The 27,553-nt window shown below is 47.8% G+C and overlaps 1 protein-coding gene across 1 annotated transcript in view; it reads right to left on the bottom strand.

Annotated features, from left to right (window-relative positions):
• Positions 1-757: 757 nt before the first annotated feature.
• Positions 758-27,553, bottom strand: part of slc27a6 (solute carrier family 27 member 6) — a 145,003-nt gene continuing 118,207 nt past the window's right edge. Inside the window, exon 10 of the mRNA XM_070881613.1 lies at positions 758-1,133. Coding sequence (XP_070737714.1) covers positions 957-1,133 — 177 coding nt within the window. The 3' untranslated portion in view covers positions 758-956. The remainder of the gene's footprint in view (positions 1,134-27,553) is intronic.

Below are 27,553 nucleotides of genomic sequence, written 5' to 3'. Positions count from 1 at the left end.
GACAAGGAATTTTGGAGTGCTATTCCATGAAGGGGGGGCGGGGGAGGAGGGCCGGGGGGGGGGGGGGCGAGGAATGCAGGCAGATCCAGCTGAAGATCCAGAGGTTTTATTTTTTACAGTTTATCAAATTGACATTGACAACTTTCTTAATTGCCATCGATTGCTCTTGTAAACTCCGCTTGTATCAGGATATGTTCCTGGCAAGAAAAGGACATTTGCAGTTCGCGAGAATGACACCTTTCCACCAGTCTTACCATATCTTCTGATGTGAACAGGTGGTAATTGAATGGGGGAGATCGCAAGAAACATCCACCAACATTCTGGAGGAATTTGCAACTTACCCTCAAAAGACCAGTGAAACCAGGCTCCCCCCTGAATTCATCCCCTGCCCACCCAAATAATGGTGACTTTATCTTACCAGAGACCAGGCAGTTCTAGTCTAGGGTCTTCTGTAAAATGGACATGGCCAGTAAACAGGGCACAAATCATTAGTTACAGGAATTAAATAGGTGCTGTAATTAACATGGCAACTATGCATTTAACAAAGGTTATTGTGGGTCCTGATGTAGGAAATTTTAAAAATCAAATATGCCTGATAAAAATTGCAGCTTTTTAAGTTTTGTAATTTCACATATGGAATACCAACAAAAACAAGAATGCAGATTGGGAGCATTTTTAGTATTTTTATAACACTACTTTGTCCAATTAAAAAGTCAAATACAGGCTTTTTTAAAAAAGTTTAGAATACAGTGTAACGTATTTTGTTATAGAGATACAAGTTTAAATTATTTACAAGGCAAGCTAAAAAAATTCCCTGCAAAAATACACCTTCAGATAGAATGTGTTGATAAAACACAGTTGGTATTAAAATTAATGCGATAAAATTATTTGCTGAAAAAGTGGTCATGTTGGATTTCCATGGACACATGGCAAAATCCTCAAATTATAAAAATTGCTCATAATTTTATCTTGAATGACAAAATGTCGTTGTAGATTTGTTCCGTCATTGAAATGTAAGATTTCTCAGAAACATCCAAGAAATACAATGGCTCAGTTATTATCATGGGATTAAATGCTTCTTCCACCAAATTAATTTTTTTTCTCTTGAAGGTTCCAGTCATCTCCATGGATTCCTAAATTGTAATAAAATAAATACAATTAGTTTTAGTTTGTACAAGCTTTTCTGGAGGAAAATATCCACTTTAATAGCAGTGACAGTTACACTTTTATCTTCGGATAGAAAATGTTTTTGAACTGGTGCTACATTAGTTACCAACAGTGTGTACTGTGGTTTCATATGATTTTAGGACATGCTGCAATAATAGAAGCTTGTCCATTTCAGGTCTTAATTTAAGAAAGCAATTGCAAACACCAGTTGATTATGGCAGAACATCTTTAGCAAATACATCTAAAGCTTGTCACTTCTACCCGAGTAACAAACGACTCCAATGAATATCTACAACAGTATTAGCATATAAACTATTGATATTAATTTCTTCTGTTACAAACTTTACAATTCCTTTTCTAAATCCTTTTAGCACATTCTCCCCTCCGTCCTCACCTCCAACACAAAATACAAGGAGCTTCTGGATGGTTTCATCTCAAAGCTCGAAACTTTCTACTTGCCTGCCTCAGCCTGCTCCTCTCCCCTATCCCTGAACCTCTGCAGCCCTTCCCTCACCCTCGCCACATATCACGCAGTAGCTTCCTCCACCTACAAAGACCTCACCAGGCCCATCGTCATGTGATTTACTGGCTGCATCCGCAATCCACCCTTGAATCAGCTACTGACCACATAACTATCTTTCCTTGCCACAGTGGTAACTAGCACTGTTAACAGCTCCCATTGCAAAGGCACTGTTCCCCTTGCCTATAAAATAGCTATCATTATGCCAGTCCTCAAAGTGCCCATGAATGACCCCTCCATCTACCACTACATGCCCATCCCCCATTTCTAAAGTCCTAGAATGGTTGCTCATCTTGCTCATAATTCTTTATCTAAATCCTTTCAGTCTAGTTTCTGCCCTGCGCACAGCACCGAGATAGTAGCCCTGGTCAAGTCACTAATGACATCCTTTGTGATTTGGACCAATGATCATTTTCCGTCTCTGTCCGCCTCAATCTTTCTGCAGCATTCAACATGGTCAACCACTCCATGCATGTCCACCATCTCTCCTCCATGGGTTGTATTTAGCTTGATTCCATCCCTACCAGCACATCTGCTGGATGTGGTAGCATAGTGGTTATGGTTCTGGATTAGCAATTCAAATGCTTTGAGCAAATCGTACCGTGGTTAGTTGTGAAATTAAATTAAATAAATTGTGGGCCTCTACCACAAAATGGCTATGAAAGTTTGTAGCAAAAACCTAACTGATTCACTAATGTTCTTCAAGGAAGCAAACCTTTCCCCCACCCCCACTACCTGGTCTGTCCTACACGAGTCCAGTCCCAGACTATGTGGTTGACTCTTAGTGCCTCTGAAATGCCCTAGCAAGCCACTCAGTTATCAGGGCAATTAGGGATGGGCAATAATTGTGGCTTTGCCAGCGTTGCCTATGTCCCAAGAACCCAAATTTTAAAAAGACATTGACTGGAATTTTCTGAAGTTTGTGCGGACACGATTGGAAGTGGGTTGGGAGGGAAATTTGAAGCACCTTGAAGTGGGTTGGGAACTCGCCGTCATCCTGCCCAACGTGCCTTTCCCTCAGGCATGTTTGCCAGTACGGCCGAACGACAGAGGTGGCCAAGGTAATTTAAATCATTATGAGGTACTTATCAGACCCTTAAGTATCTTTTTAACCCTACCTTTCAAATTTCTCTGGATGAGGGATTATTGGATGAGATAAACATAGTAAGAAAGGAAATATTAAGGGGTTTAGCATCTTTGAAAGTAGATAAATCGCCAGGATCGGATGAAATATATCCTAGGATATTAAAAGAAGCAAGGGAGGAAATTGCAGAGGCTCTGACCATCATTTTTCAATCCTCTCTGGCTACAGGAGTGGTGCCAGAGGATTGGAGTAGTATTGTTTAAAAAGGGAGGAAGGGATAAACTGAGTAATTACAGGCCAGTTAGTTTAACCTCGGTGGTGGGAACATTATTGGAATCAATTCTGAGGGAAAGTATAAACTTTCATTTAGAAAGACACAGATTAATCAAGGACAGTCAGCATGGATTTGTTAAGAGAAAGTTGAGTCTGACTAACTTGATTGAATTTTTTGAGGCGGTAACAAGGAGGGTCAATGAGGGCAGTGCATTTGATGTAGTCTACATGGATTTTAGCAAAGTTTTTGACAAGGTCCCACACGGAAGGCTGATCAAAAAAGTAAAAGCCCATGGGATCCAAGGGAGAGTGGCAAGTTGGATCCAAAACTGGCTCAGTGGCAGGAAGCAAAGGGTAATGGTTGACGGATGTTTTTGCGACTGGAAGGCTGTTTCCAGTGGAGCTCCACAGGGCTCAGTACGATGTCCCTTGCTTTTTTGTGGTATATATCAATGATTTAGACTTAAATGTAGGGGGCGTGATAAAGAAATATACAGATGATACAAAAATTGTCCATGTGGTTGACAGTGAGGAGGAAAGCTTAAGACTGCAGGTAGATATTGATGAACTGGTCAGTTGGGCAAAAAAGTGGAAAATGGAATTCAATTCAGAAAGATGTGAGGTAATGCATTTGGGGAGAGGCAACAAGGCAAGGGAATACACAATAAATGGGAGGATACTGGGAGGTGTGGAGGAACAGAGGGACCTTGGAGTGTATGTCCACAGATCCTTAAAGGTAGCAGGACAGGTAGTTAAAAAGGCATACGGAATGCTTTCCTTTATTAACCGATGCATAGAATATAAGAGCAGGGAATTTATGCTAGAACTGTATACAACAGTTGTTAGGCCACAGCTTGAGTACTGCGTACAGTTCTGGTCAACACATTACAGGAAAGATGTGATTGCACTAGAGAGGGTGCAGAGGAGATTTACGAGGATTTTGCCAGGACTGGAAAATGTTAGCTATGAGGAAAGATTGGATAGGCTGGGGTTGTTTTCTTTGGAACAGAGGAGGCTGAGGGGAGATTTAATTGACGTGTATAAAATTATGAGGGGCCTAGATGGAATGGATAGGAAGGAATTTTCCCTTAGCATGGGGTCAATAATCAGGGGACATAGATTTAAAGTAGTTGGTAGAAGGATTAGAAGGGAGATGAGGAAATTTTCTTTCACCCAGAGGGTGGTGGGAGTCTCAAACTCACTGCCTGAAAGTGTGGTAGAGGTAGAAACCCTCACCACATTTAAAAAGTACTTGGATGTGCACTTGAAGAGCCGTGATGGGGTTATGGACCCAGAGCTGTAAGGTGGGATTAGGCTGGATAGCTCTTTTTCGATCGACATCGACACGATGGGCTGAATGGCCTCCTTCTACATCTGTGTCATAATTTTCTATGATTCTATGGATACAGGAATCATGCATCTCGGAACCATGTCTGTGAACCTGAGCTGAAAGTTGAGTGGCCATTGATGCATCTCATTAGTGCACAGCATGAAAAGTACAATAAAAATTCCCATCTGATAGTTGGTCACTTGCTACAGATGCTGTTGCTGAGTGCATTGTCAGCACAGATTTAGTTTTCTAGAGGTTGCAAGTGTTTCCAGCAAAGTCGGGATCCACTGTCACCTCATTGGTCGATCCTATCACACCATTGACAGATTGCTTCTGTCATCTCTACTTGACCTGCCCTCAGGGAGGAGCAGCTAGCTGCAGCTCGTGCAAGGTCAAAAGTAAGAAAGAAGTAAAAAGTAATCGAAGTGTGACAACACAGCCAAGAGGGTAAGTGATTGGCTGGTTGAGTGGTTAGTAGTTTTTCTTTTTCCTTACCTCTTTTTTTTCTTATAGTAAGAAACCTTTGGCGTTGTTACCAATTAAGTTAATCTAAGGGTTAGTCATGACAAAAGAGCCCAGACCCATGTCATTCTCCTCCTGTGCCACGTGGGAAATCAGGGATGCTTCCAGTGTCCCTGACGACTACATGTGCAGGAAGTGTATCCAGCTGCAGCTCCTGACAGACTGCATTGCAGCACTGGAGCTGCGCATGGACTCACTCTGGAGTATCCGCGATGCTGAGGATGTCGGGAATAGCACGTTTAATGAATTGGTCACACCGCAGGTAAAGGTTACACAGCCAGATAGGGAATGGGTGACCATCAGGCAGAACAGTGGACAGAAGGTGGTGCAGGGGTCCTCTGCGGTCATCTCCCTCCAAAACAGATACACCACATTGGGTACTGTTGGGGGAGATGACTCATCAGGGGAAGGCAGCAGCAGCCACATCCATGGCACCAGGGATGGCTCTGCTGTACAGGAGGGCAGGAAAAAGAGTGGAAGAGTTATAGTGATAGGGAATTCGATTGTAAGAGGAATAGATAGGCATTTTTTCAGCAGGAAACGAAACTCTAGGATGGTATGTTGCCTCCCTGGTGCAAGGGTCAAGGATGTCTCGGAGCAGCTGCAGCGCATTCTATTTCCCTATCTATAATAGACAGACTCTAGAGTGGGTCATCAACAGACACAATGGCAGGTTGAACAGACACTTACACCATCACAAGGGACAATACGTCCCGGGATGGGGCCATTGACACCCACCAACAGAGTGCTCAAGAGTAATCAAAGAGACAATCAGAGAGGAATGCCTGGTAACAGCTCTTATGTTCACAACAATCTCAGCTCATGCTGGAGGTACAGGGGCAGACATGCTGCAAAAACCTGCAGTTCCATCAATTCATCTGTAGAAATTGTAACTTCAATGGACATTTAGCCAGAATGTGCAGGAAGCCCGCAGCGAGGCTAATTTACGAGGCAGATGAACCACACGAGGGGTCTGCAAGGCAGGGTGATGCTTGGGACACAGCAATGGACGCTGAAGTTCAGCGGGCAAACATCCACAGCTCATATACAAAAACGCCACCTATGGTGATGAAAGTCCTAGTAAACGGTATCCCGGTAGGCATTGTGCTGGACACAGGGGCCAGCCAGTCACTTATGAGTGTCCAACAATTCGAGAAACTATGGCCACTCAGAGCTAGCAGACCCAAACTAGAACGCATTGACATGCAATTACGGACGTACACCAAAGAGATCATCCCAGTGCTAGGCAGTGCAATGTTGGTGGTCACACATAATGGATCAGAGAACCGGCTGCCACTCTCGATTGTCCCGGGAAATAGTCCCGCGCTTTTGGGGAGGAGCTGGCTAGCCGAGATGAACTGGAAGTGGGGGGATGTGCACGCCATTTCATCTGTGGAGCGAAGTTCATGCTCACAGGTCCTACAGAAATTTGAGTCACTATTTCAACCTGGTGTCGGGACTTTCAAAGGAACCAAAGTTGTGATACGCATCACCCTGGACGCCAGACCAGTGCACCATAAAGTCAGAGCTGTGCCGTATGTGATGCGGGAGAAAATTGAGAGTGAGTTGGACAGGTTGCTAAGAGAGGGTATAATTTCGCCCGTTGAATTCAGCGACTGGGCAAGCCCCATCGTCCTTGTCCTAAAAACGGATGGCTCGTTCAGGATCTGTGGCGACTACAAGGCCACTATCAACCGAGTGTCACTACAAGACCAATACCCGCTTCCGAGAGCGGAGGATCTTTTTGCCATGCTGGCAGGCGGCAAACTGTTCACCAAGTTGGACCTCACTTCAGCCTACTTGACCCAGGAACTCGCCGAAGAATCCAAGCTACTGACCACCATCACCACGCACAAGGGGCTGTTTGTCTACAACAGGTGTCAGTTTGGCATTCGTTCAGCAGCCGCTATCTTTCAGAGGAACATGGAAAGCCTGCTCAAATCCATCCCTGGAACAATCGTATTTCAGGACGACATCCTTATCACGGGTCGAGACACCGAGGAACACCTCCACAACCTGGAGGAGGTGCTACGCCGACTGGACCGGGTAGGCCTGCGACTAAAGAAGTTCAAATGTGTGTTTTTGGCCCCGAGGTCGCGTTTTTGGGCAGGAGGGTTGCCGCAGACGGGATCTGGCCTACCGAATCCAAAACGGAGGCGATTCGACGAGCGCCCAGGCCCGGCGACACATCAGAGTTGCGTTCATTTCTGGGACTCTTGAACTATTTCGGGAACTTTCTGCCGAACTTAAACACATTGTTGGAGCCGCTACACGTGCTCCTGCGTAAGGGTTGCGATTGATTTTGGGGTGACTGTCAGGAACGGGCGTTCAATCGGGCGCGGAACCTGCTTTGTTCTAACAAGCTGTTGACCCAACCCCCGTAAGAAATTGGTTTGGACATGTGATGCATCATGCTATGGGGTTGGGTGCGTGTTGCAGCAGAGTAATGATGAGGGCCAACTCCAACCTGTGGCTTATGCCTCCAGGTCGCTCTCCCAAGCAGAACGCGGATATGGGATGGTTGAAAAGGAACACTTGCATGTGTCTACGGGGTGAAAAAGATGCACCAGTACCTTTTTGGCAGAAGGTTCGAGTTAGAAACAGACCACAAGCTGTTAACATCCCTGTTGTCAGACAGCAAAGTTGTCAATGCCAATGCGTCAGCCCGCATTCAGCGATGGGCTCTCACGCTGGCTGCGTATGACTACACCATACGGCACCGGCCAGGCACTGAAAATTGCGCTGACGCGCTCAGCAAGCTTCCACTGGCCACCACTGAGGGGGCAGCAGAGCAAAGCGCTGAGATGGTCATGGCTGTTGATGCCTTTGACAGCGCAGGCTCCCCCATCACAGCCCGCCAGATCAAAATCTGGACCAACAGAGATCCCCCTCCTATCCTTGATTAAGAAATGTGTCCTGACTGGGGATTGGGCGCCCGCACACGGAGCATGCCCTGAGGAGGTCAGACCATTTCACAGACGGATGGATGAGCTCTCCATCCAAGTCGACTGCCTATTATGGGGCAGCCAGATAGTCATGCCCCAGAAGGGAAGGGAAGCATTCATCAAGGAACTCCACAGCGAGTACCCAGGCATCGTGCTAATGAAGGCCATTGCCCGGTCACATGTAAGGTGGCCGGGAATTGACTCAGACTTGGAACACTGTGTTTACAGGTGCACGACGTGTGCCCAGCTGGGTAATGCCCCCAGGGAGGTCCCACTCAGCCCGTGGCCCTGGCCCACCAGGCCATGGTCACGTATTCATGTAGACGGGCCTGTTCATGGGGAAAATGTTCCTCATTTTTGTTGATGCGTACTCGAAATGGATCGAGTGAATCATATTGAATTCGTGCACGACATCCACCACTGTGGAGAGTCTGCGTGCGGTCTTTGCGATCCACAGCTTGCCGGACATCCTGGTTAGCGAAAATGGCCCGTGTTTCACTAGCTATGAATTCCGGGAGTTCATGTCGGGTAATGGCATCAAACATGTCAGGACAGCACCGTTCAAGCCGGCTTCCAATGATCAGGTGGAACATGCGGTCCAAATCATAAAACAAGGCATGCTCCGGATTCAAGGACCCTCCCTTCAATGCCGCCTGTCGCGCCTCCTGCTGGCTTATAGGTCCCAACCGCATTCGCTCACGGGAGTCCTGCCCGCGGAACTACTCATGAAATGTACACTAAAAACTCGGCTGTCCCTCATTCATCCAGTCCTGTCAGACATTGTTGAGGGCAAGCGCCAGTCCCAAAATGAGTGCCATGACCGTAACTTAAAGGGGAGATGGATAGAAATCGATGACCCTGTATTTGTTCTTAATCACGCTTTGGGGCCCAAGTGGCTTGAGGGTACTGTAATTGGCAAAGAGGGGAATAGGGTCATAGTGGTCAGACTTAACAATGGACAGATATGCCACAAGCATCTGGACCAAGTAAAAAAAAAGGTTCAGCATGGACACTGAGGAACCTGAGGAAGATCATGAGATGCTGCCCACACCACCGCCAGTGAATGAGCAACAAGAACATTCAGCAGCATGCACAGTCCCTGCGGTCAGCCCGGACGAGCCGGAATCACCACAGAGGACAGAGACGCACGCCAAAGCTCAACAACCAGAGCCCAACTGCGGCGCTCCATGAGAGAGCGTCGACCGCCTGAAAGACTTAATCTTTGACCCCACAAGACGTTGTGGGGGTGATGTCATGTATGTAATCTTCATGTAACTGTAACTATCATATAACAACACTGCATACTATATACACCTAAGAAATGCAAACTTTGACCACAGGGGGTTAATTTCTGGGAGACACTCCTCACCTGGTCACCCAGGTATATAAAGGGAGGTCCCACGCAAGGTCATCACTTCTTGGTCCTGTGAATAAAGGTTAGGTCACAGAGTGACTTTGTCTGCAAAATGTGCCTCGTGTGAATTTATAGTAGTGTGTAAGGACACAGCACTACCAGTGCCACGTGCTAGTGAGAGTAGGAATTGCAGGATAGCTCAGATGAATACGTGGCTTGAGGAATGGTGCAAGGGGGAAAGATTCAAATTCCTGGGACATTGGAACCGGTTCTGGGGAAGGTGGGACCAGTACAAACCGAACGGTCTGCACCTGGGCAGGACCGGAACCAATGTCCTAGGCGGAGTGTTTGCTAGTGCTGTTGGGGAGGGTTTAAACTAAAATGGCAGGGGGATGGGAATCTATGCAGGGAGACAGAGGGAAGTAAAAAGGGGGCAGAAGCAAAAGGTAGGAAGGAGAAAAGCAAGAGTGGAGGGCAGAGAAATCAAAGGCAAAAATCAAAAAGGCCCACATTACAACAAAATTCAAAAAGGACAAAGAGTGTTAAAAGAACAAGCCTGAAGGCTCTGAGTCTCAATGCGAGGGGCATTCGTAATAAGGTCGATGAATTGACTACGTAGCTAGCTGTTAACGGGTATGATGTAATTGGGATTACGGAGACATGGTTCCAGAGTAACCAAGGATGGGAACTCAACATCCAGGGGTATTCAATATTCAGGAAGGACAGACAGGAAGGAAAAGGAGGTGGGGTAGCATTACTGGTTAAAGAGGAGATTAACACAACAGCAAGGAAGGACATTAGCGTGGATGATGTGGAATCTATATGGATAGAGCTGCGAAACACCAAAGGGCAGAAAACTTTGGTGGGAATTGTGTACAGACCACCAAACAGTAGTAGTGAGGTTGGGGATGGCATCAAACAGCAAATTAAGGATGCGTGCAATAAGGGTACGTCTGTTATCATGGGTGACTTTAATCTACATATTGATTGGGCTAACCAAAATGGTAGCAATACTGTGGAGGAGGATTTCCTGGAGTGTATAAGGAATGGATTTCTCGACCAATATGTTGAGGAACCAACTAGAGAGCAGGTCATCCTAGACTGGGTCTTCTGTAACGAGAGAGGATTAATTAGCAATCTGATCGTGCGGGACCCCTTGGGGAAGAGTGACCATAATATGGTAGAATGCTTCATTAAGATAGAGAGTGACACAATTGATTCAGAGATTAGGGTCCTGAACTTAAAGAAAGGAAACTTCAACGGTATGAGATGTGAATTGGCTAAGATAGACTGGAGAATGATACTTAATGGGTTGACGATGGATAGGCAATGGCAGACATTTAAAGATCACATGGATGAACTACAACAATTGTACATCCCTGTGTGGCGTAAGAATAAAAAAGGGAAGGTGGCTCAACTGTGGCTAACAAGGGAAATTAGGGAAAGTGTTACATCCAAGGAAGAGACATATAAATTGGCCAGAAAAAGCAGCAAACCTGAGGACTGGGAGAAATTTAGAATTCAGCAGAGGAGGACTGAGGGTTTAATTAGAAGGAGGAAAATAGAGTATGAGAGTAAGCTTGCAGGGAACTGACTGCAAAAGCTTCTATAGATATGTGAAGAGAAAAAAATTAGTGAAGACTAATGTAGGTCCCTTGCAGTCAGAGTCAGGTGACTTTATAATGGGGAACAAAGAAATGGCAGACCAATTGAACAAATACTTTGGTTCTGTCTTCACTAAGGAAGACACGAATAACCTCCCGAAAATAATAGGGGACCGAGGGTTTAGCGAGAAGGGGGAACTGAGGGAAATCCTTATCAGTCAGGAAATGGTGTTAGGGAAATTGTCAAAAGGCTTTTGACAAGGTCCCACACAAGAGATTGGTGTGCAAAATTAAGGCACATGGTATTGGGGGTAATGTATTGACGTGGATAGAGAACTGGTTGGCAGACAGGAAGCAAAGAGTAGGAATAAATGGGTCCTTTTCAGAATGACAGGCAGTGACTAGTGGGGTGCCGCAGGGCTCAGTGCTGGGACCCCAGCTATTTACAACATACATTAATGATTTAGATGATGGAATTGAAGGTAATATCTCCAAATTTGCAGATGACACGAAGCTGGATGGCAGTGCAAGCTGCGAGGAGGATGCTAAAAAGCTGCAGGGGGACTTGGACAGGTTAGGTGAGTGGGCAAATGCATGGCAGATGAAGTATAATGTGGATAAATGTGAAGTTATCCACTTTGGTGGCAAAAACAGGAAGGCAGATTATTATCTGAATGATGACATATTAGGAAAAGGGAAGGTGCTATGAGACCTGGGTGTCATGGTACATCAGTCATTGAAGGTAGGCATGCAGGTACAGCAGGCGGTGAAGAAGGCAAATGGCATGTTGGCCTTCATAGCTAGGGGATTTGAGTATAGAAGCAGGGAGGTCTTACTGCAGTTATACAGGGCCTTGGTGAGACCACACCTTGAGTATTGTGTGCAGTTTTGGTCTCCTAATCTGAGGAAGGATGTGTTTGCTATTGAGGGAGTGCAGCGAAGGCTCACCAGACTGATTCCCGGGATGGCAGGACTGACATATGAGGAAAGACTGGATCGGCTAGGCTTATACTCACTGGAATTTAGAAGAATGAGAAGGGATCGCATAGAAACATATAAAGTTTAGACAGGTTAGATGCAGGTAGAATGTTCCCGGTGTTGGGAAAGTCCAGAGCCAGGGGTCACAGTCTAAGGATAAGGGGTAAGCCATATAGGACCTAGATGAGGAGAAACTTTTTCACCCAGAGAGTTGTGAACCTGTGGAATTCTCTGCTACATAAAGTTGTTGAGTCCAGTTCGTTGGACATATTCAAAAGGGAGTTAGATGTGGCCCTTACGGTTAATGTGATCAGAGGGTATGGAGAGAAGGCAGGGGTGGGGTACTGAGGTTGCATGATCAGCCATGATCATATTGAATGGCGATGCAGGCTTGAAGGGCCGAATGGCCTGCTCCTGCACGTATTTTCTATGTTTCTGTTTCTATTATATCAGCATGGGTGCCGTTTATACTGTTTCACCTTGGCCCTCAGAATCGGACCACAATGGGCCACAACACCAGCAGCACAAGGCACACCTGCAGCACCAACAACACCACCAACCTTTTCCTCAACCACCTGATGCTGTATCGGACAGAGGGCATCAGTGCAGGGCTGCACCGTGCACTGCAACACAGGGTATACAGGCAGAGGATGAGCTTCCTCAACATGATGGAGCAGCAGTGCCAAGAGAGGCTCAGCCTCTTTCGCCAGGTCATCGCAGACATTTGCAGATTGCTGGAGCAAGACCTGCAGCCCAGAGGAGCAGGTGGATACGTCTTACCAGTGTCTGTCAAAGTCACCAGCACCCTCAACTTCTTCGCCTCAGGCTTCTTCCAGGGATCTGCAGCAGACATTTGCGGTATCTCAGTCGGCCACCCACAGATGCATCACACAGGTCACCAATGCCCTCTTTGAAAGCCAGCCAATTATATCAACTTTGCCACTGATGAAGCCAGTGTTACTGAGTGGGCAATGACCTTTGCCGCTCTGACTGGCTACCCACGGGTGCAGGGCGTCATTGACTGCACACATGTTGCCATGAGGGCACCCCATCATCACGCAAGAATCTTTGTCAACCACAAGTGCTTCAACTCCCTCAATGTGCAGCTCGTTTGCACTCATAGTAAGATCATTATGCATGTGTATGTCAAATTCATTGGCAGCTTCCATGACTCTTTCGACATGATCCAGTCCGCCCCAGCTCTGCTCTTCGCTCCGCCAAACAGACTTTCTAGCTGGCTGCTTGGAGACAAGGGCTATCCACTGAAGGCGTGGCTCATGACACCCTTGAGGAGGCCAAGAACTGAGGCCGAGGAGGGATATAATGAAAGCCACATTTCCACCAAATGTGTCTTTTGGCAGACAATATGCATGCTGAAAATGTGCTTCGGTTACCTTGACAGATCTGGAGGAGCCCTTCAGTATGCACCAGCCAGGATCTCCAGAATCATTGTTGGCATCCTGCACAACATCGTGCAGCAGCAAGGATTAGCACTGCATGAAGAGCAAGGCTCTGAGTGCACAGTCTCTTCAGAGGAGGAGGAGCTGGAGAAACGTGCTGTCCAGATCCCACCTACAGCCGCGCACATTGCTGTCTGGGAGGCTAGGGAAGGCCTCATTATGGCCAGATTTACTTCACTTCACGCATTACACCCATTGGCTGCCACATGCTGCGCCAGGTTCGCACCACCCCACACCAACATCATAAAGCATCCCTACACTGATCAAGTCATTCCTTTCACACTGACCACCAGTGCTGGAGGTAACGTTATGTCTCACCATTCACTCCAGCTCACTAAGCCACTTCCAAAGTTGCACACACATTTGTCCATGACCATAAAGTAGTGAAAATAAATAGCTTTATGTGTGACATTACAGTAACGGAAACTTTACAGAAATATTTATTAACACATCCTTGTAATCCAGAGGCCTGGACTAATGATCCAGAGATATGAATTCAAATCTTACTAGGTCAGCTTAATTCAGTTAATTAAATAAATCTGGAATAAAAAGCTAGTATCAGTAATGGTGACCATGATACTGTCAGATTGTTGTAAAAACCCATCTGGTTCACTAATGTCGTTTAGTGAAGGAAATCTGCCGTCCTTACCCGGGGTCTGGCCTATACATGACTCCAGGCCAACAGCAATGTGGTTGACTTTTAACTGCCCTCTGAAATGGCCGAGCAAGCCACTCAGTTGTACACAACCACTAAAGAAACAATAATAAAAATAAAACCGGATGGACCACCCGGCATCGACATCGGCACCGGCTTCAGACATGACAACGGCACACCCAGCCCATTTGACACTGCAAAGTCCTTCTCACCAACATCTGGGCACTGGTGGCAAAATTGGGACAGCTGTCCCACAGACTAGTTAAGCAATAGCGTGACATAGTCATACTCACAGAATCAAACCGTTCAGCCAATGTCCGAGACTCCTCCATCACTATCTCTGGGTATGTCCTGTTCCACTGGCAGGGCAGACCCACCAGGGCTGGCAGCACAGTGGTATACAGTCAGGAGGGAGTGGCCCTGGGAGTCCTCAGCATTGACTACAGACTACATGAAGTCTCAGGGTTTCAGGTCAAGCATGGGCAATAAAACCTTCTGCTGATTACCACCTACTGCCCTCCCTCAGCTGATGAATCAGTACTCCTCCATATTGAACACCATTTGGAAGAAGCACTGAGAGTAGCAAGGACACAGAATGTACTCTGGATGCTGGGACTTCAATGTCCATCACTAAGAGTGGCTCATTAGTACCACTACTGGCCGAGTCCTGAAGGACATATCTGCCAGACTGGGCCTGCAGCAGGTGGTGAGAAAATCAACACAAGGGAAAAACCTATTTGACTTTGTCCCCACCAATCTACCTGTTGCAAATGCATCTGTCCATGACAGCATGGAGACAAAGTCCCGTCTTCACACTGAAGCTACCCTCCATCGCACTACCACTGTGCTAAATGGGATAGATTCAGAACAGATCGAGCAGCTCAAAACTGAGCATCCATGAGGGGCTGTGGACCATCAGCAGCAGTAGAATTGTATTTCACCACAATCTGTAACCTCCGGGCCTGGCATATCACTCACTCTACCATTACCATCAAACCAGAGGACCAACCCTGGGTTAATCAAGAGTGTAGAAGAGCATGCCAGGAGTAGCATCAGGCATACCTAAAAATGAGGTACCAACTTAGGGAAGCTGCAACATAGGACTAAATGCCTGCTAAAAAGCAGAAGCAGCATGCCAGAGACAGGGCTAGGGCTAAGCCACAATCAAAGGATCAGATCAAAGCTCTGCATTCATTAAACAACTAACGGGAGAAGGAGGCTCCATGAATATCCCCATCCTCAACAATGGCAGAACCCAGCATGTGAGTGCAAAAGACAAGGCTGAAGCATTTGCAACCATCTTCAGCCAGAAGTGCAGTGTGGATGATCCATATAGACCTCCTCCTGAGGTCCCCACCATCACAGAAGCCAGTCTTTAGCCAATTCGATTCACTCCGTGTGATATCAAGAAATGGCTGAGTGCACTGGATACAGCAAAGGCAACGGGCCCTGAAAATATCCCAGCTGTTGTGCTGAAGACTTGTGCTCCAGAACTAGCCACGTCTCTAGCCAAGCTGTTCCAGTACAGCTACAACACTGGCATCTATCTGACAATGTGGAAAACTGCCCAAGTATGTCCTGTCCACAAAAAGCAGGACAAATCCAATCCGGCCAAATAGCACCCCATCAGTCTACTTACTCTCAATCATCAGAAAATGATGGAAGGTTTCGTCAACAGTGCTATTAAGTGACGCTTACTCGCCAATAACCTGCTCACCGATGCCCAGTTTGGGTTCTGCCAGGACCACTCGGCTCCAGACTTCATTATAGCCTTGGTCCAAACATGGACAAAAGAGCTGAGTTCCAGAGGTGAGGTGAGAGTGACTGTCCTTGACATCAAGGCAGAATTTGACCAAGTGTGGCATCAAGGAGCTCTAGTGAAACTGAAGTCAATTAGAATCAGGGAGAAAACTCTCCACTGGCTGGAGTCACACTAAGCACAAAGGCAGATGGTTGTGATGGTTGGAGGTCAAACATCACAGCTCCAGGACATTGCAGCAGGAGTTCCTCAGGGCAGTGTCCTAGGCCCAACCATCTTCAGCTGCTTCATCGATTACCTTCCCTCCATCATGTCAGAAGTGGGGATGTTCGCTGATGACTGCACAGTGTTCGGTGCCATTCACAACTCCTCAGATAATGAAGCAGTCCATGCCCACATGCATCAAGAACTGGACAACATTCAGCCTTGGGCTGATAAGTGGCAAGTAACATTCATGCCACACAACTGCCAGGCAATGACTATCTCCAACAAGCGAGAGTCTAATCACCGTCCCTTGACATTCAATGGTATTACCATTGCCGAATACCCGACCTTCATCCATCATAGGCAGTCCCTCGGAATTGATGACAACTTGTTTCCACTCCCAAAGTGAGTTCTTTGATGGCTGAACAGTCCGATACAAGAGCCACAGACCCTGTTACAGATGGGACAGACATTCGTTGAGGGAAGGGGTTGGTGGGGCTAGTTTGCCGCACGTTCCTTCCGCTGTCTGCGCTTGGCCTCGTCATGCTCTTTGCGTTGAGACTCGAAGAGCTCAAAGCCCTCCCAGATGTACCTTCTCCAACTCGGGCAGTCTTCGACCAGGGTCTCCTAGTGTCAGTGGTGATGTCGCACTTTACCAGGGAGGCTTTGAGGGTATCCTTGTAACGGTTCCGCTGCCCTCCTTTGGCTCGTTTACCTTGAAGGAGCTCCGCATAAAGCATTTGCTTTGGGAGTCTCATATTTGGCATGTGAACTATGTGGCCTGCCGAGCGAAGCTGATCGCGTGTGGTCAGTGCTTCAATACTGGGGATGTTAGCCTGATCGAGGACACTGATGTTGGTGCGTCTGTCCTCCCAGGGAATTTGTAGGATCTTGCGGAGACATCGTTGGTGATACATCTCCAGCGACTTGAGGTGCCTTCTGTACATCGTCCATGCCTCAGATCCATACTGGAGGGCAGGTATTATTACAGTCCTGTAGACCATGAGCTTGGTGGTAGATTGGAGGGCCTGGTCTTCAAACACTCTTTTCCTCAGACGGCCAAAGGCTGCACTGGTGCACTGGAGGCGATGTTGAATCTCCGCATTAATGTCTGCCTTTGTTGATAAGAGGCTCCCGAGATATGAGAAATGGTCCACATTGTCCAGGGCCTCACTGTGGATTTGATGATTGGAAGGCAGTGCTGTGCAGCGGTGACAGGCTGGTGGAGGACCTTTGTCTTACGGATGTTAAGCGTAAGGCCCATGCTTTCATATGCCTCAGTGAATACATTGACTATACCCTGGAGTTCAGCCTCTGAATTTGCGCAGACGAAGACGCGTCTGCATACTGCAGCTCAACGACAGAGATTGGGGTGATCTTGGACCTGGCCTGGAGGCGACGTAGGTTAAACAGCTTCCCACTGGTTCTGTAGTTTAGTTCCACTCCAGCGGGGAGCTTGTTGGTTGTGAGGTGGAGCATGACAGCGAGGAAGATTGAGAAGAGGGTTGGAGCGATGATGCAGCCCTGTTTGACCCCAGTCCGGACATGGATTGGGTCTGTAATGGATCCGTTAGTAAGGATCACAGCCTGCATGTCATCGTGAAGCAGGCGAAGGATGTTGACACACTTTTGGGGCATCCGAAACAGAGGAGGACGCTCCATAGACCCTCACGGTTGACAGTGTCAAAGGCTTTTGTAAGATCGAAAAAGGCCATGTATAAGGGCTGGCACTGCTCCCTGCAATTTTCCTGCAGCTGCCGCACTGCAAAGATCATGTCTGTTGTGCCCCGTAGGGGACGAAATCCGCATTGTGATTCTGGGAGGAGCTCCTCGGCCACAGGGAGAAGACGATTGAGGAGAACTCTAACGACAACTTTCCCAGTGGCTGATAGCAGGGAGATTCCCCTGTAGTTGCCGCAGTCGGATTTGTCCCCTATTTAAAAAATGGTCACAATCACTGCATCTCTGAGATCTCCTGGCATGCTCTCCTCCCTCCAGATGAGAGAGATGAGGTCATGTATCCGTGCCAACAGCGCCTTTCCGCCATACTTTAGCGCCTCAGCAGGGATTCCATCTGCACCCGTAGCTTTGTTATACTTGAGCTGTTTTATGGCTTTGCCTACCTTGTGCAACGTTGGAGTTTCACTGAGTTGGTGGCGGGTCGCATACTGCGGAATGGAGTCGAGAACACTCGAGTCAAAGGTAGAGTCTCGATTGAGGAGATCTTCAAAGTGCTCCTTCCATCGGGCCCTGACAGCCTCAGTATCCTTGATGAGTGTTTCCCCGTTCTTGACCAGGAGTGGGATGGGGCCTTGAGAGTTTAGACCGTAGGTGGCCTTGAATGCAGCGAAGAATCCTCGCATATTGCGGCTGTTGGCCAGTTGTTGTACCTCCTGTGCTTTCTCCATCCACCACCTGTTCTTCAGGTCCCAGGTTTTTTGTTGGACCTGAGCCTTGAGCCGTCTATAATGTTGTTTTGCAGCTCCCGAGTTGGGTTGTTGCTTGAGGCGCAGAAATGCTTTGCGCTTGTGATCTATTAGTTCTTCGATCTCCTGATCATTTTCATCAAACCTCTCCTGATGTTTTCTGGTTGAGTGACCAAGTGTCTCTTCACAGGCACTGGTTATAGAGGCCTGGAGGGCAGACCAAGCGCTATCAGCATTCAGCATCTCAGGGTCATCAAGGCACGCCAGATTAGCTGTGAGGCGCTGGCTGTATAGGGCTCTCTTAGCTGGGTCTCTAAGTGCACCGGCAGTAACTTTTTTGCAGGACTGTTTCTGCTGTCTCCTCTGCTTTGGGGCAATGTCAATGTTGATGATGGATCGGATTAGGCGGTGGTCCGTCCAGCAGTTGTCAGCTCCTGTCATGGCACGGGTGATGCGCATATCCTTGCGATCTCTGGCTCGGACGATGACATAGTCAAGCAGGTGCCAGTGTTTGGAGCGAGGGTATTGCCACGATGCCTTGTATTTGTCCCTCTGGTGGAACAGGGTGTTGGTGATGAGGAGTTCATGTTCTAGACATTTTGTCAGGAGTAGGGTACCACTGGAGTTGGCTTTCCCTAACCCCGCTCTGCCAAGCACGCCTCCCCAGAGGGCTGTATCTTTGCCAACCCTGGCATAAAATCACCCAGGAGGATCAATTTGCCACTTGTGGGGACACGGGGCAAGGATGTCTCAAGGTTGGAATAAAAACCCTCTTTAGCCTCATCCGTTGTATCGAGTGCAGGGGTGTACGCACTGATGACTATGGCACATTGGTTCCAGGATAGGGTAATGCAAAGAGTCTTGAGGCATTCGTTAACCCCACAGGGGGAAAGTTTGAGGTGGTCGACCAGCTCATTCTTGATGGCAAATCTGACTCAATGAAGGCGGCGTTCTGCCTCTGGTTTCCCTTTCCAGAAGAAGGTGTAACCTCCACCATGTTCCTTCAACTGGCCTTCACCTGCCCGCCGGGTCTCACTTTGGGCGGCGATGTCAATGTCAAAACGTCTGAGTTCCCGGGCAACTATGGCAGTGCGACGTTCCGGCCTGTTGCTGTTGGGGTTGTCCATGAGGGTCCTGACATTCCAGGTCCCGAACTTCAGACTGACGAAGTGGAAGATGCCTGTGCGTGAGTTCTTTTAACGTGGGGTGGCTGCTGCACACCAGCAACCACACGGGCTGAGCTGAACAAGGTCTCGGTCAAGTGGCAAGGGGGTCCAAGACAACTGGAGACCAGGCACAGCTGTATAAGCCTAATTGCCTACGACGAAGTGTTGGCCGCAAGCTCGGTGCCGAGTAGTGCCATTGAGGGTAGATGGCCCTAGGCTTGGTTGGGGGGCAGGCACTAGGAAGGTGACTTCAAAAGTTATTTTTAAATTTAAAAGTTGATAAAATTTCCAATTTATTTGAAAAGTTTCTAGGAGTTGTTAAAAGGTCTAAGATGTAAATCAATAATAGGTTATAAAAGTTTCCCCAGTTTAAAAAGTTTCTAAAGGTTGTTAAAAAGTCAAAGATGTAGATTAATGATAGATGTTTAAAAGTATTTCGATTAAAAGTCTAAAATGTAAGTTTTAAAAGTTCTCCCACATTGTTGAAAAAGTTTAAAAGTTGATTAAAAGTCCAAAAATTAATTAAAAGTTGGTTAGGTCATTGGTTTGAATACCGCCGCCGCGATCCCTTCGGCTGGTTTAGCACCGGCCTCGGAGTCCCTTTGGCCGGTTCCACGTCCCCCCCGAGTCTGTCAGCACAATGAACACCTGGTGTGCGACCACAGGGACAGGCGTGGGCAGGTATGGAGTCCTTTCAGCTGGTGTGGGGTCCCTTTGGCCTGGTGTGGAGCAGCGGCCTATAAAGGCCGGTGAGCGTCGGAGGCAGCGGGACTTCGAGCGGGGAGTTCGAGGTGCGTGGTGCGTGGAGGAGCGGCCTATAAAGGCCTACCGGTGCAGCTGCAGCAGGGAGAGAAGGCAAAAAAGTAGAAAGAAATCGAAAGGTGATGTCACAGCCAAGGGGGTAAGTGATTGGTAAGTAGTTTTTCTTTTGCTTTTCCATATCAGTAAGTAACCTTTAGCATTGCTGTTGCCAATTTAAGTTTAACTAAGGGTTAAGTCATGGCAGGACATCTCGGACACGTGTTATGCTCCTCCTGTACTATGTGGGAAGTCAGGGACGCTTCCGGTGTCCCTGACGACTACGTGTGCGAGAAGTGCATCCGCCTGCAACTCCTGACGGACCGCATTGCAGCACTGGAGCTGCGGGTGGATGAACTCTGGAGCATCCACGATGCTAAGAATGACGTGACTAGCACGTTTAGCGAGTTGGTCATACCGCAGGTAAAGGGTACACAGATAGGAAATGGATGACCAACAGGAAGAGCAGTGCAAGGAAGGTAGTGCAGGGGACCCCTGCAGTCATCCCCCTGCAAAACAGATACACTGCTTTGGGTACTGTTGAGGGGGATGACTCATCGGGGGAGGGCAGCAGCAGCCAAGTTCTGGATGGTTCTGCTGCACAGGAGGTCAGGAAAAAGAGTGGAAGAGCTATAGTGATAGGGGATTCAATTGTAAGGGGAATAGATAGACGTTTCTGCGGCCTCAACTGAGACTCCAGGATGGTATGCTGCCTCCCTGGTGCAAGGGTCAAGGATATCTTGGAGTGGGTGCTGGGCATTCTGAAAAGGGAGGGTGAACAACCAGTTGTCGTGGTGCATATAGATACCAACGATATAGGCAAAAAACGGGATGAGATCCTACGAGACGAATTTAGGGAGCTAGGAGCTAAATTAAAAAGTAGGACCTCAAAAGTAGTAATCTCAGGATTGCTACCAGTGCCACGTGCTAGTTAGAGTAGGAATCGCAGGACAGCTCAGATGAATACGTGGCTTGAGCAGTGGTGCAGAAGGGAGGGATTCAAATTCCTGGGACATTGGAACCGGTTCTGGGGGAGGTGGGACCAGTACAAACCGGATGGTCTGCACCTGGGCAGGACCGGAACCAATGTCCTAGGGGGAGTGTTTGCTAGTGCTGTTGGGGAGGAGTTAAACTAATATGGCAGGGGGATGGGAACCTATGCAGGGAAACAGAGGAAAGTAGAATGGGGGCAGAAGCAAAAGATAGAAAGAAGAAAATTAAAAGTGAAGGGCAGAGAAACCCAAGGCAAAAACCAAAAAGGGCCACATTACATCAAAATTCTAAAGGGGCAAAGTGTGTCAGAAAGACAAGCCTGAAGGGTCTGTGCCTCAATGCGAGGAGTATTCGGAATAAGGTGGACGAATTAACTGTGCAGATAGCAGTTAACGGGTATGATGTAATTGGCATCACGGAGACATGGCTCCAGGGGGACCAAGGCTGGGAACTCAACATCCAGGGATATTCAACATTTAGGAAGGATAGACAGAAAGGAAAATGAGGCGGGGTGGCATTGCTGGTTAAAGAGGAAATTAATGCAATAGTAAGAAAGGACATTAGCTTGGATGATGTGGAATCGGTATGGGTGGAGCTAAGGAATACCAAGGGGCAGAAAACGCTAGTGGGAGTTGTGTACAGACCACCAAACAGCAGTAGTGAGGTTGGGGACAGCATCAAACAAGAAATTAGGGATGCATGCAATAAAGGTACAGCAGTTATCATGGGTGACTTTAATCTACATATTGATTGGGCTAACCAAACTGGTAGCAATGCGGTGGAGGAGGATTTCCTGGAGTGTATTAGGGATGGTTTTCCAGACCAATATGTCGAGGAATCAACTAGGGAGCTGGCCATCCTAGACTGGGTGATGTGTAATGAGAAAGGACTAATTAGCAATCTTGTTGTGCGAGGCCCCTTGGGGAAGAGTGACCATGACATGGTAGAATTCTTTATTAAGATGGAGAGTGACACAGTTAATTCAGAAACTAGGGTCCTGAACTAGGGTCCGGAAAGGTAACTTCGATGGTTTGAGGCATGAATTGGCTAGAATAGACTGGCAAATGATACTTAAAGGGTTGATGGTGGATAGGCAATGGCAAACATTTAAAGATCACATGGATGATCTTCAGCAATTGTACATCCTGTCTGGAGTAAAAATAAAACGGGGAAGGTGGCTCAACCGTGGCTAACAAGGGAAATTAAGGATAGTGTTAAATCCAAGGAAGAGGCATATAACTTGGCCAGAAAAAGCAAGGAGGGGGAAAATAAAATATGAGAGGAAGCTTGCCGGGAACATAAAAACTGACTGCAAAAGCTTCTATAGATATGTGAAGAGAAAAAGATTAGTGAAGACAAACGGATTCAGGTGAATTTATAATGGGGAACAAAGAAATGGCAGACCAATTGAACTAATACTTTGGTTCTGTCTTCACGAAGGAAGACACAAATAACCTTCCGGAAGTACTAGGGGACCGAGGGTCTAGTGAGAAGGAGGAACTGAAGGATATCCTTATTAGTGGGAAATTGTGTTAGGGAAATTGATGGGATTGAAGGCCGATAAATCCCCGGGGCCTGATAGTCTGCATCCCAGAGTACTTAAGGAAGTGGCCCTAGAAATAGTGGATGCATTGGTGATCATTTTCCAACAGTCTATCGACTCTGGATCAGTTCCTATGGACTGGAGGGTAACTAATGTAACACCACTTTTTAAAAAAGGAGGGAGAGAGAAAATGTGTCATTATAGACCGGTTAGCCTGACATCAGTAGTGGGAAAAATGTTGGAATCAATCATTAAAGATGAAATAACAGCGCATTTGAAAAGCAGTGACAGGATCCAATTCAGCATGGATTTATGAAGGGTAAATCATGCTTGACAAATCTTCTGGAATTTTTTGACGATGTAACGAGTAGAATGGACAAGGAAGAACCAGTGGATGTGGTGTATTTGGACTTTCAAAAGGCTTATGACAAAGTCCCACACAAGAGATTGGTGTGCAAAATCAAAGCACATCGTATTGGGGTTAATATACTGATGTGGATAGAGAACTGGTTGGCAGACAGGAAGCAGAGTGTAGGGATAAACGGGTCCTTTTCAGAATGGCAGGCAGTGACTAGTGGAGTGCCGCAGGGCTCAGTGCTGAGACTCCAGCTCTTTACAATATACATTAATGATTTGAATGAAGGAATTGAGTGCAATATCTCCAAGTTTGCAGACAACACGAAGCTGGGTGGTGGTGTCAGCTTTGAGGGGGACCCTAGGAGGCTGCAGGGTGACCTGGACAGGTTAGGTGAGTGGGCAAATGCATGGCAGATGCAGTCTAATGTGGATAAATGTGAGGTTATCCACTTTGGGGGCAAAAACGCGAAGACAGAATATTATCTGAATGGCGGCAGATTAGGAAAAGGGGAGGTGCAATGAGACCTGGATGTCATGGTTCATCAGCCATTGAAAGTTGGCATGCAGGTACAGCAGGCGGTGAAGAAGGCAAATGGTATGTTGGCCTTCATAGCTAGGGATTTGAGTATAGGATCAGGGAGGTCTTACTGCAGTTGTACAGGGCCTTGGTGAGGCCTCAGCTGGAATATTGTGTGCAGTTTTGGTCTCCTGATCTGAGGAAGGACGTTCTTACTATTGAGGGAGTGCAGCGAAGGTTCACCAGACTGATTCCCGGGATGGCAGGACTGGCATATGAGGAGAGACTGGATCAACTGGGCCTTTATACATTGGGAGTTTAGAAGGATGAGAGGGGATCTCATAGAAACATATAAGATTCTGATGGGACGGGACAGGTTAGATGCGGGTTGAATGTTCCCGATGTTGGGGAAGTCCAGAACCAGGGAACACAGTCTCCGGATAAGAGGCAGGCCATTTAGGATTGAGATGAGGAGAAACTTCTTCACTTAGAGAGTTGTTAATCTGTGGAATTCCCTGCCGCAGAGAGTTGTTGATGCCAGTTCATCGGATATATTCAAGAGGGAGTTAGATATGACCCTTACTGCTCGGGGGATCAAGGGGTATGGAGAGAAAGCAGGAAAGGGGTAGTGAGGGAATGATCAGCCATGATCTTATTGAATGATGGTGCAGTCTCAAAGGGTCGAATGGCCTACTCCTGCACCTATTTTCTATGTTTCTATGGGATAGAAGCGGCCGGTGTCGGGTCCCTTCGGCAACTGCAAAGTAACGTTTATTTGTTATCCCGCTGGGGCTGCTCAGGGCCCGCTTGTGTTGTCCCGCTGGGGCTGCTCAGGGCCCGCTGTGTGTTGTCCCGCTGGGGCTGCTCAGAGCCGCTTGTGTTGTCCCGCTGGGTCCCAGGACCGGTGTGGAGGTCCTTTCGGCCCAGGACAGATGCGGCCAGCGCGGGGTCCCTTCAGCCCTGGACAGAAGCGGCCGCGCGGGGTCCCTTCCAGTCTATCAGTAGGTGGATTTCATGATGCAGTCGGTCCTCCGCCACGCAATTAATCCGTGCCCGTTCTTTGCATTTCAGGCAGCTTCAACCTTCTGGGGGTCATCATTGACCAGAAACTTAACTGGACCAGCCACATAAATACTGTGGCAACAAGAGCAGGCCAGAACTGGGCATTCTGCGGCGAGTGTCTCAACTCCTTTCCACCACCTAGACGGCACAAGTCAGGAGCGTGATTGGATATTCTCCACTTGCCTGAATCAGTGCAGCTCCAACAACACTCTAGAAGCTCAACACCATCCAGGACAAAGAAGCCCGCTTGATTGGCACCCCAATCACCACTTTAAACATTCCCTCCCTCCATCACCAACGTACTGTGGCTGCAGTTTGTACCATCTACAAGATGCACTACAGCAACTCGCCAAGGCTTCTTCGGCAGCACCTGCCAAACCCGCAACCTCTACCACCGAGAAGGACAAGGGCAGCAGGAGCATGGGAACACCACCATCTCCACGTTCCCCTCCAAGTTATACACCATCCTGACTTGGAAGTATATTGCTGTTCCTTCATCATCGCTGGGTCAAAATTCTGGAACTCCCTCCCTAACAGCACTGTGGGAGTACGTTCACCACACGGACTGCAGCGGTTCAAGAAGGCGGCTCACCGCCATCTTCTCAAGGGTAATTAGGGATGGGCAATAAATGCTGGTTTTGCAAGCGACACCCACATCCCATGATCGAATTTTTAAAAACAAATTCTCCATAGAGACCATATGCTTCTGTCAGTGGCGCATTAGTTGCTCCATGCAGGTGGCCATCCTTTCCATGGAAGAACCTACAATCACATCGCCTGCGACACGGTGGTGCTCATCTTAAAGATGGACCCCTCCATTCTCTGCACATTTGCAGACATCGTGGTCACCTCCTGCACTTCTTGCTGCATCTCCAGGATCACCCTCTTTCTGGATAGCCCCCGAGACTCATGCAGCTGAGCAGAGCCTGGAGCGTCCTGCGCCCTCCGGTGAGGAATCTCTACTGCTGTCGTTGTCGCCACCATCAGTTCTTTCTCACTTGTGAGTTGTGAGACACTAGGTGACAACACTACTCAATCTCACATTTCACCCACCAAGGTGTGCATATCTGCGCTGGTGCTGAATGTGCTTATGTCTGGCGATGGTGTGCCCTCAGAGGCTGGAGGCTTCTCTGAGGAGTCATCTTGCTCTTCCTCCTGGACACTGGGGTGGGGGCTGTGTCACTTGATGGACCTATGTGAGAGTAAAAAGATGTGTTAGATATGTCATATCAAGAATGGGTACAGATACCATTATGCAAATGATGAACATTCACTGCCAGCTGACATCCATCCCCATATGAGTGACTGCTGTATGCCATGTGGCTATATGAGACGTAATGCTGTCACCAGGTTGCTGAGATATCCCCCTTTCTCCATCTCCGACCTCCAGCTGCTCTGCGACTCCAGACACTTCCAAGGCAATCAACTCTGCTGCTGTTCAGGTGGCCAATGATGAAGGGCCAACTCTGGTTCTCTCCTTCTCCCTCTTATTGTGGGCTCTCTTTTCCTACAAGGAGGGAAAGAGACGGTTGAGTGAAATTGATGGAATGAGTGTAAGGCATGGATGGGTTATATCTTTAGAGGGTGACTGTGATGAAGTGGGGTGCCAATGCCAAGTGGCCTCCTTGTGTGTCGTTAGTTGGTATGATTGCATTAGGATGAGTGTGAGGGGTGGTTTGTCAGATGCGGATGTGAAAATGTAGATAGAGAGAGGGACAGGTGGAGGTGCAAGGTATGTTGGTCTGAGTGAGGATGTGCAGGAGTAGGGTTGGGAAGCCAGAGTGATGGGGATGTGATGAGAGGCTCAGCAGGATGAAGTTGAGTGTGGCTTTGCACTCACCTTTCCTCGTCTCATGAGATCATTGAAGCGTTTGCATCACTGCACCCAAGTCCTCCTCACAACTTCCGTGCTGTGACCTCCTCTGCTATTTGGAGCCAGGTTCCTTTGGTCTGTTGGGGAGGTCTCTTCTGCCCATCAGAAGGGAAGAGAATTTGTGCACTCTCACTCCCTTCACAAGCATATGGAAGGAGTCATCACAGAACCTGAAGGAAGCACTCTGTCTCTGTGTAGTCATGTTTAAAACTCAGTCACACTGCAATGCTGCAGTGTTGTGCCTGCACTACCCTAGATGAACCTTCAAATGCCATGTGGCCATGGCTCCTTTAAATATCCCGGCTGAAGACGCGTCATCGATGACATAATCAGACACGCACCATTTAATAGGGCCGGGTAACACGCAGGGCGTCCTTAATAGGTGCCATTAATGGAAAGTCGATCTCAGGAGTGGGATGGAATCAGGAACGGGATCACGACCCACCACGGCGGTCACCCGCACCCGACCCGCCCAGGCACAGAAACTTCCGACCATTGTATTTCTGACAATTGGTTCTCCTCCGACTCCCATGGGTTCCTTCAGGAGTAATTCAAGGTTCCAACCTTGGCCTTACTATTCCTTGTTTGCATGTTGCTCCTCATGACATTATCCGTAGACATGGCATCAGCTTTTATATACATGAAGGAGAACTCGGCTCTAGCTCTTTGCCACCACCCTCACCACCACTGTACGGTTAGATTGCTTGTCCAGAATCAACTCATGGATGATGCTGGGCTTTCTCCAGCTGAACACTGGCAAGACTAAAGTCATCTGTTTGTTTCTAATACTGGCAGGTGCCTGCTACAATTTTGGGTTTGTCATAGACTCCTTCTCGGGTCCATTATATCAGTAGCTCCTGTAAGTGAATCCTACGTTGATGCTGAAGTCAACTCATACTGAGCAATATCTACCTAAATGATAGCGTGAGGTGTAACAATCGGAAATCCTGCATCTGAACTGGA

This window comes from Pristiophorus japonicus, chromosome 1 (assembly GCF_044704955.1).
Source record: "Pristiophorus japonicus isolate sPriJap1 chromosome 1, sPriJap1.hap1, whole genome shotgun sequence".
Classification (NCBI taxonomy): Eukaryota; Metazoa; Chordata; class Chondrichthyes; family Pristiophoridae; genus Pristiophorus; species Pristiophorus japonicus.
The sequence above is the reverse complement of the archived record's forward strand: the minus strand, read 5'-3'. Positions and strand labels throughout refer to the sequence as shown.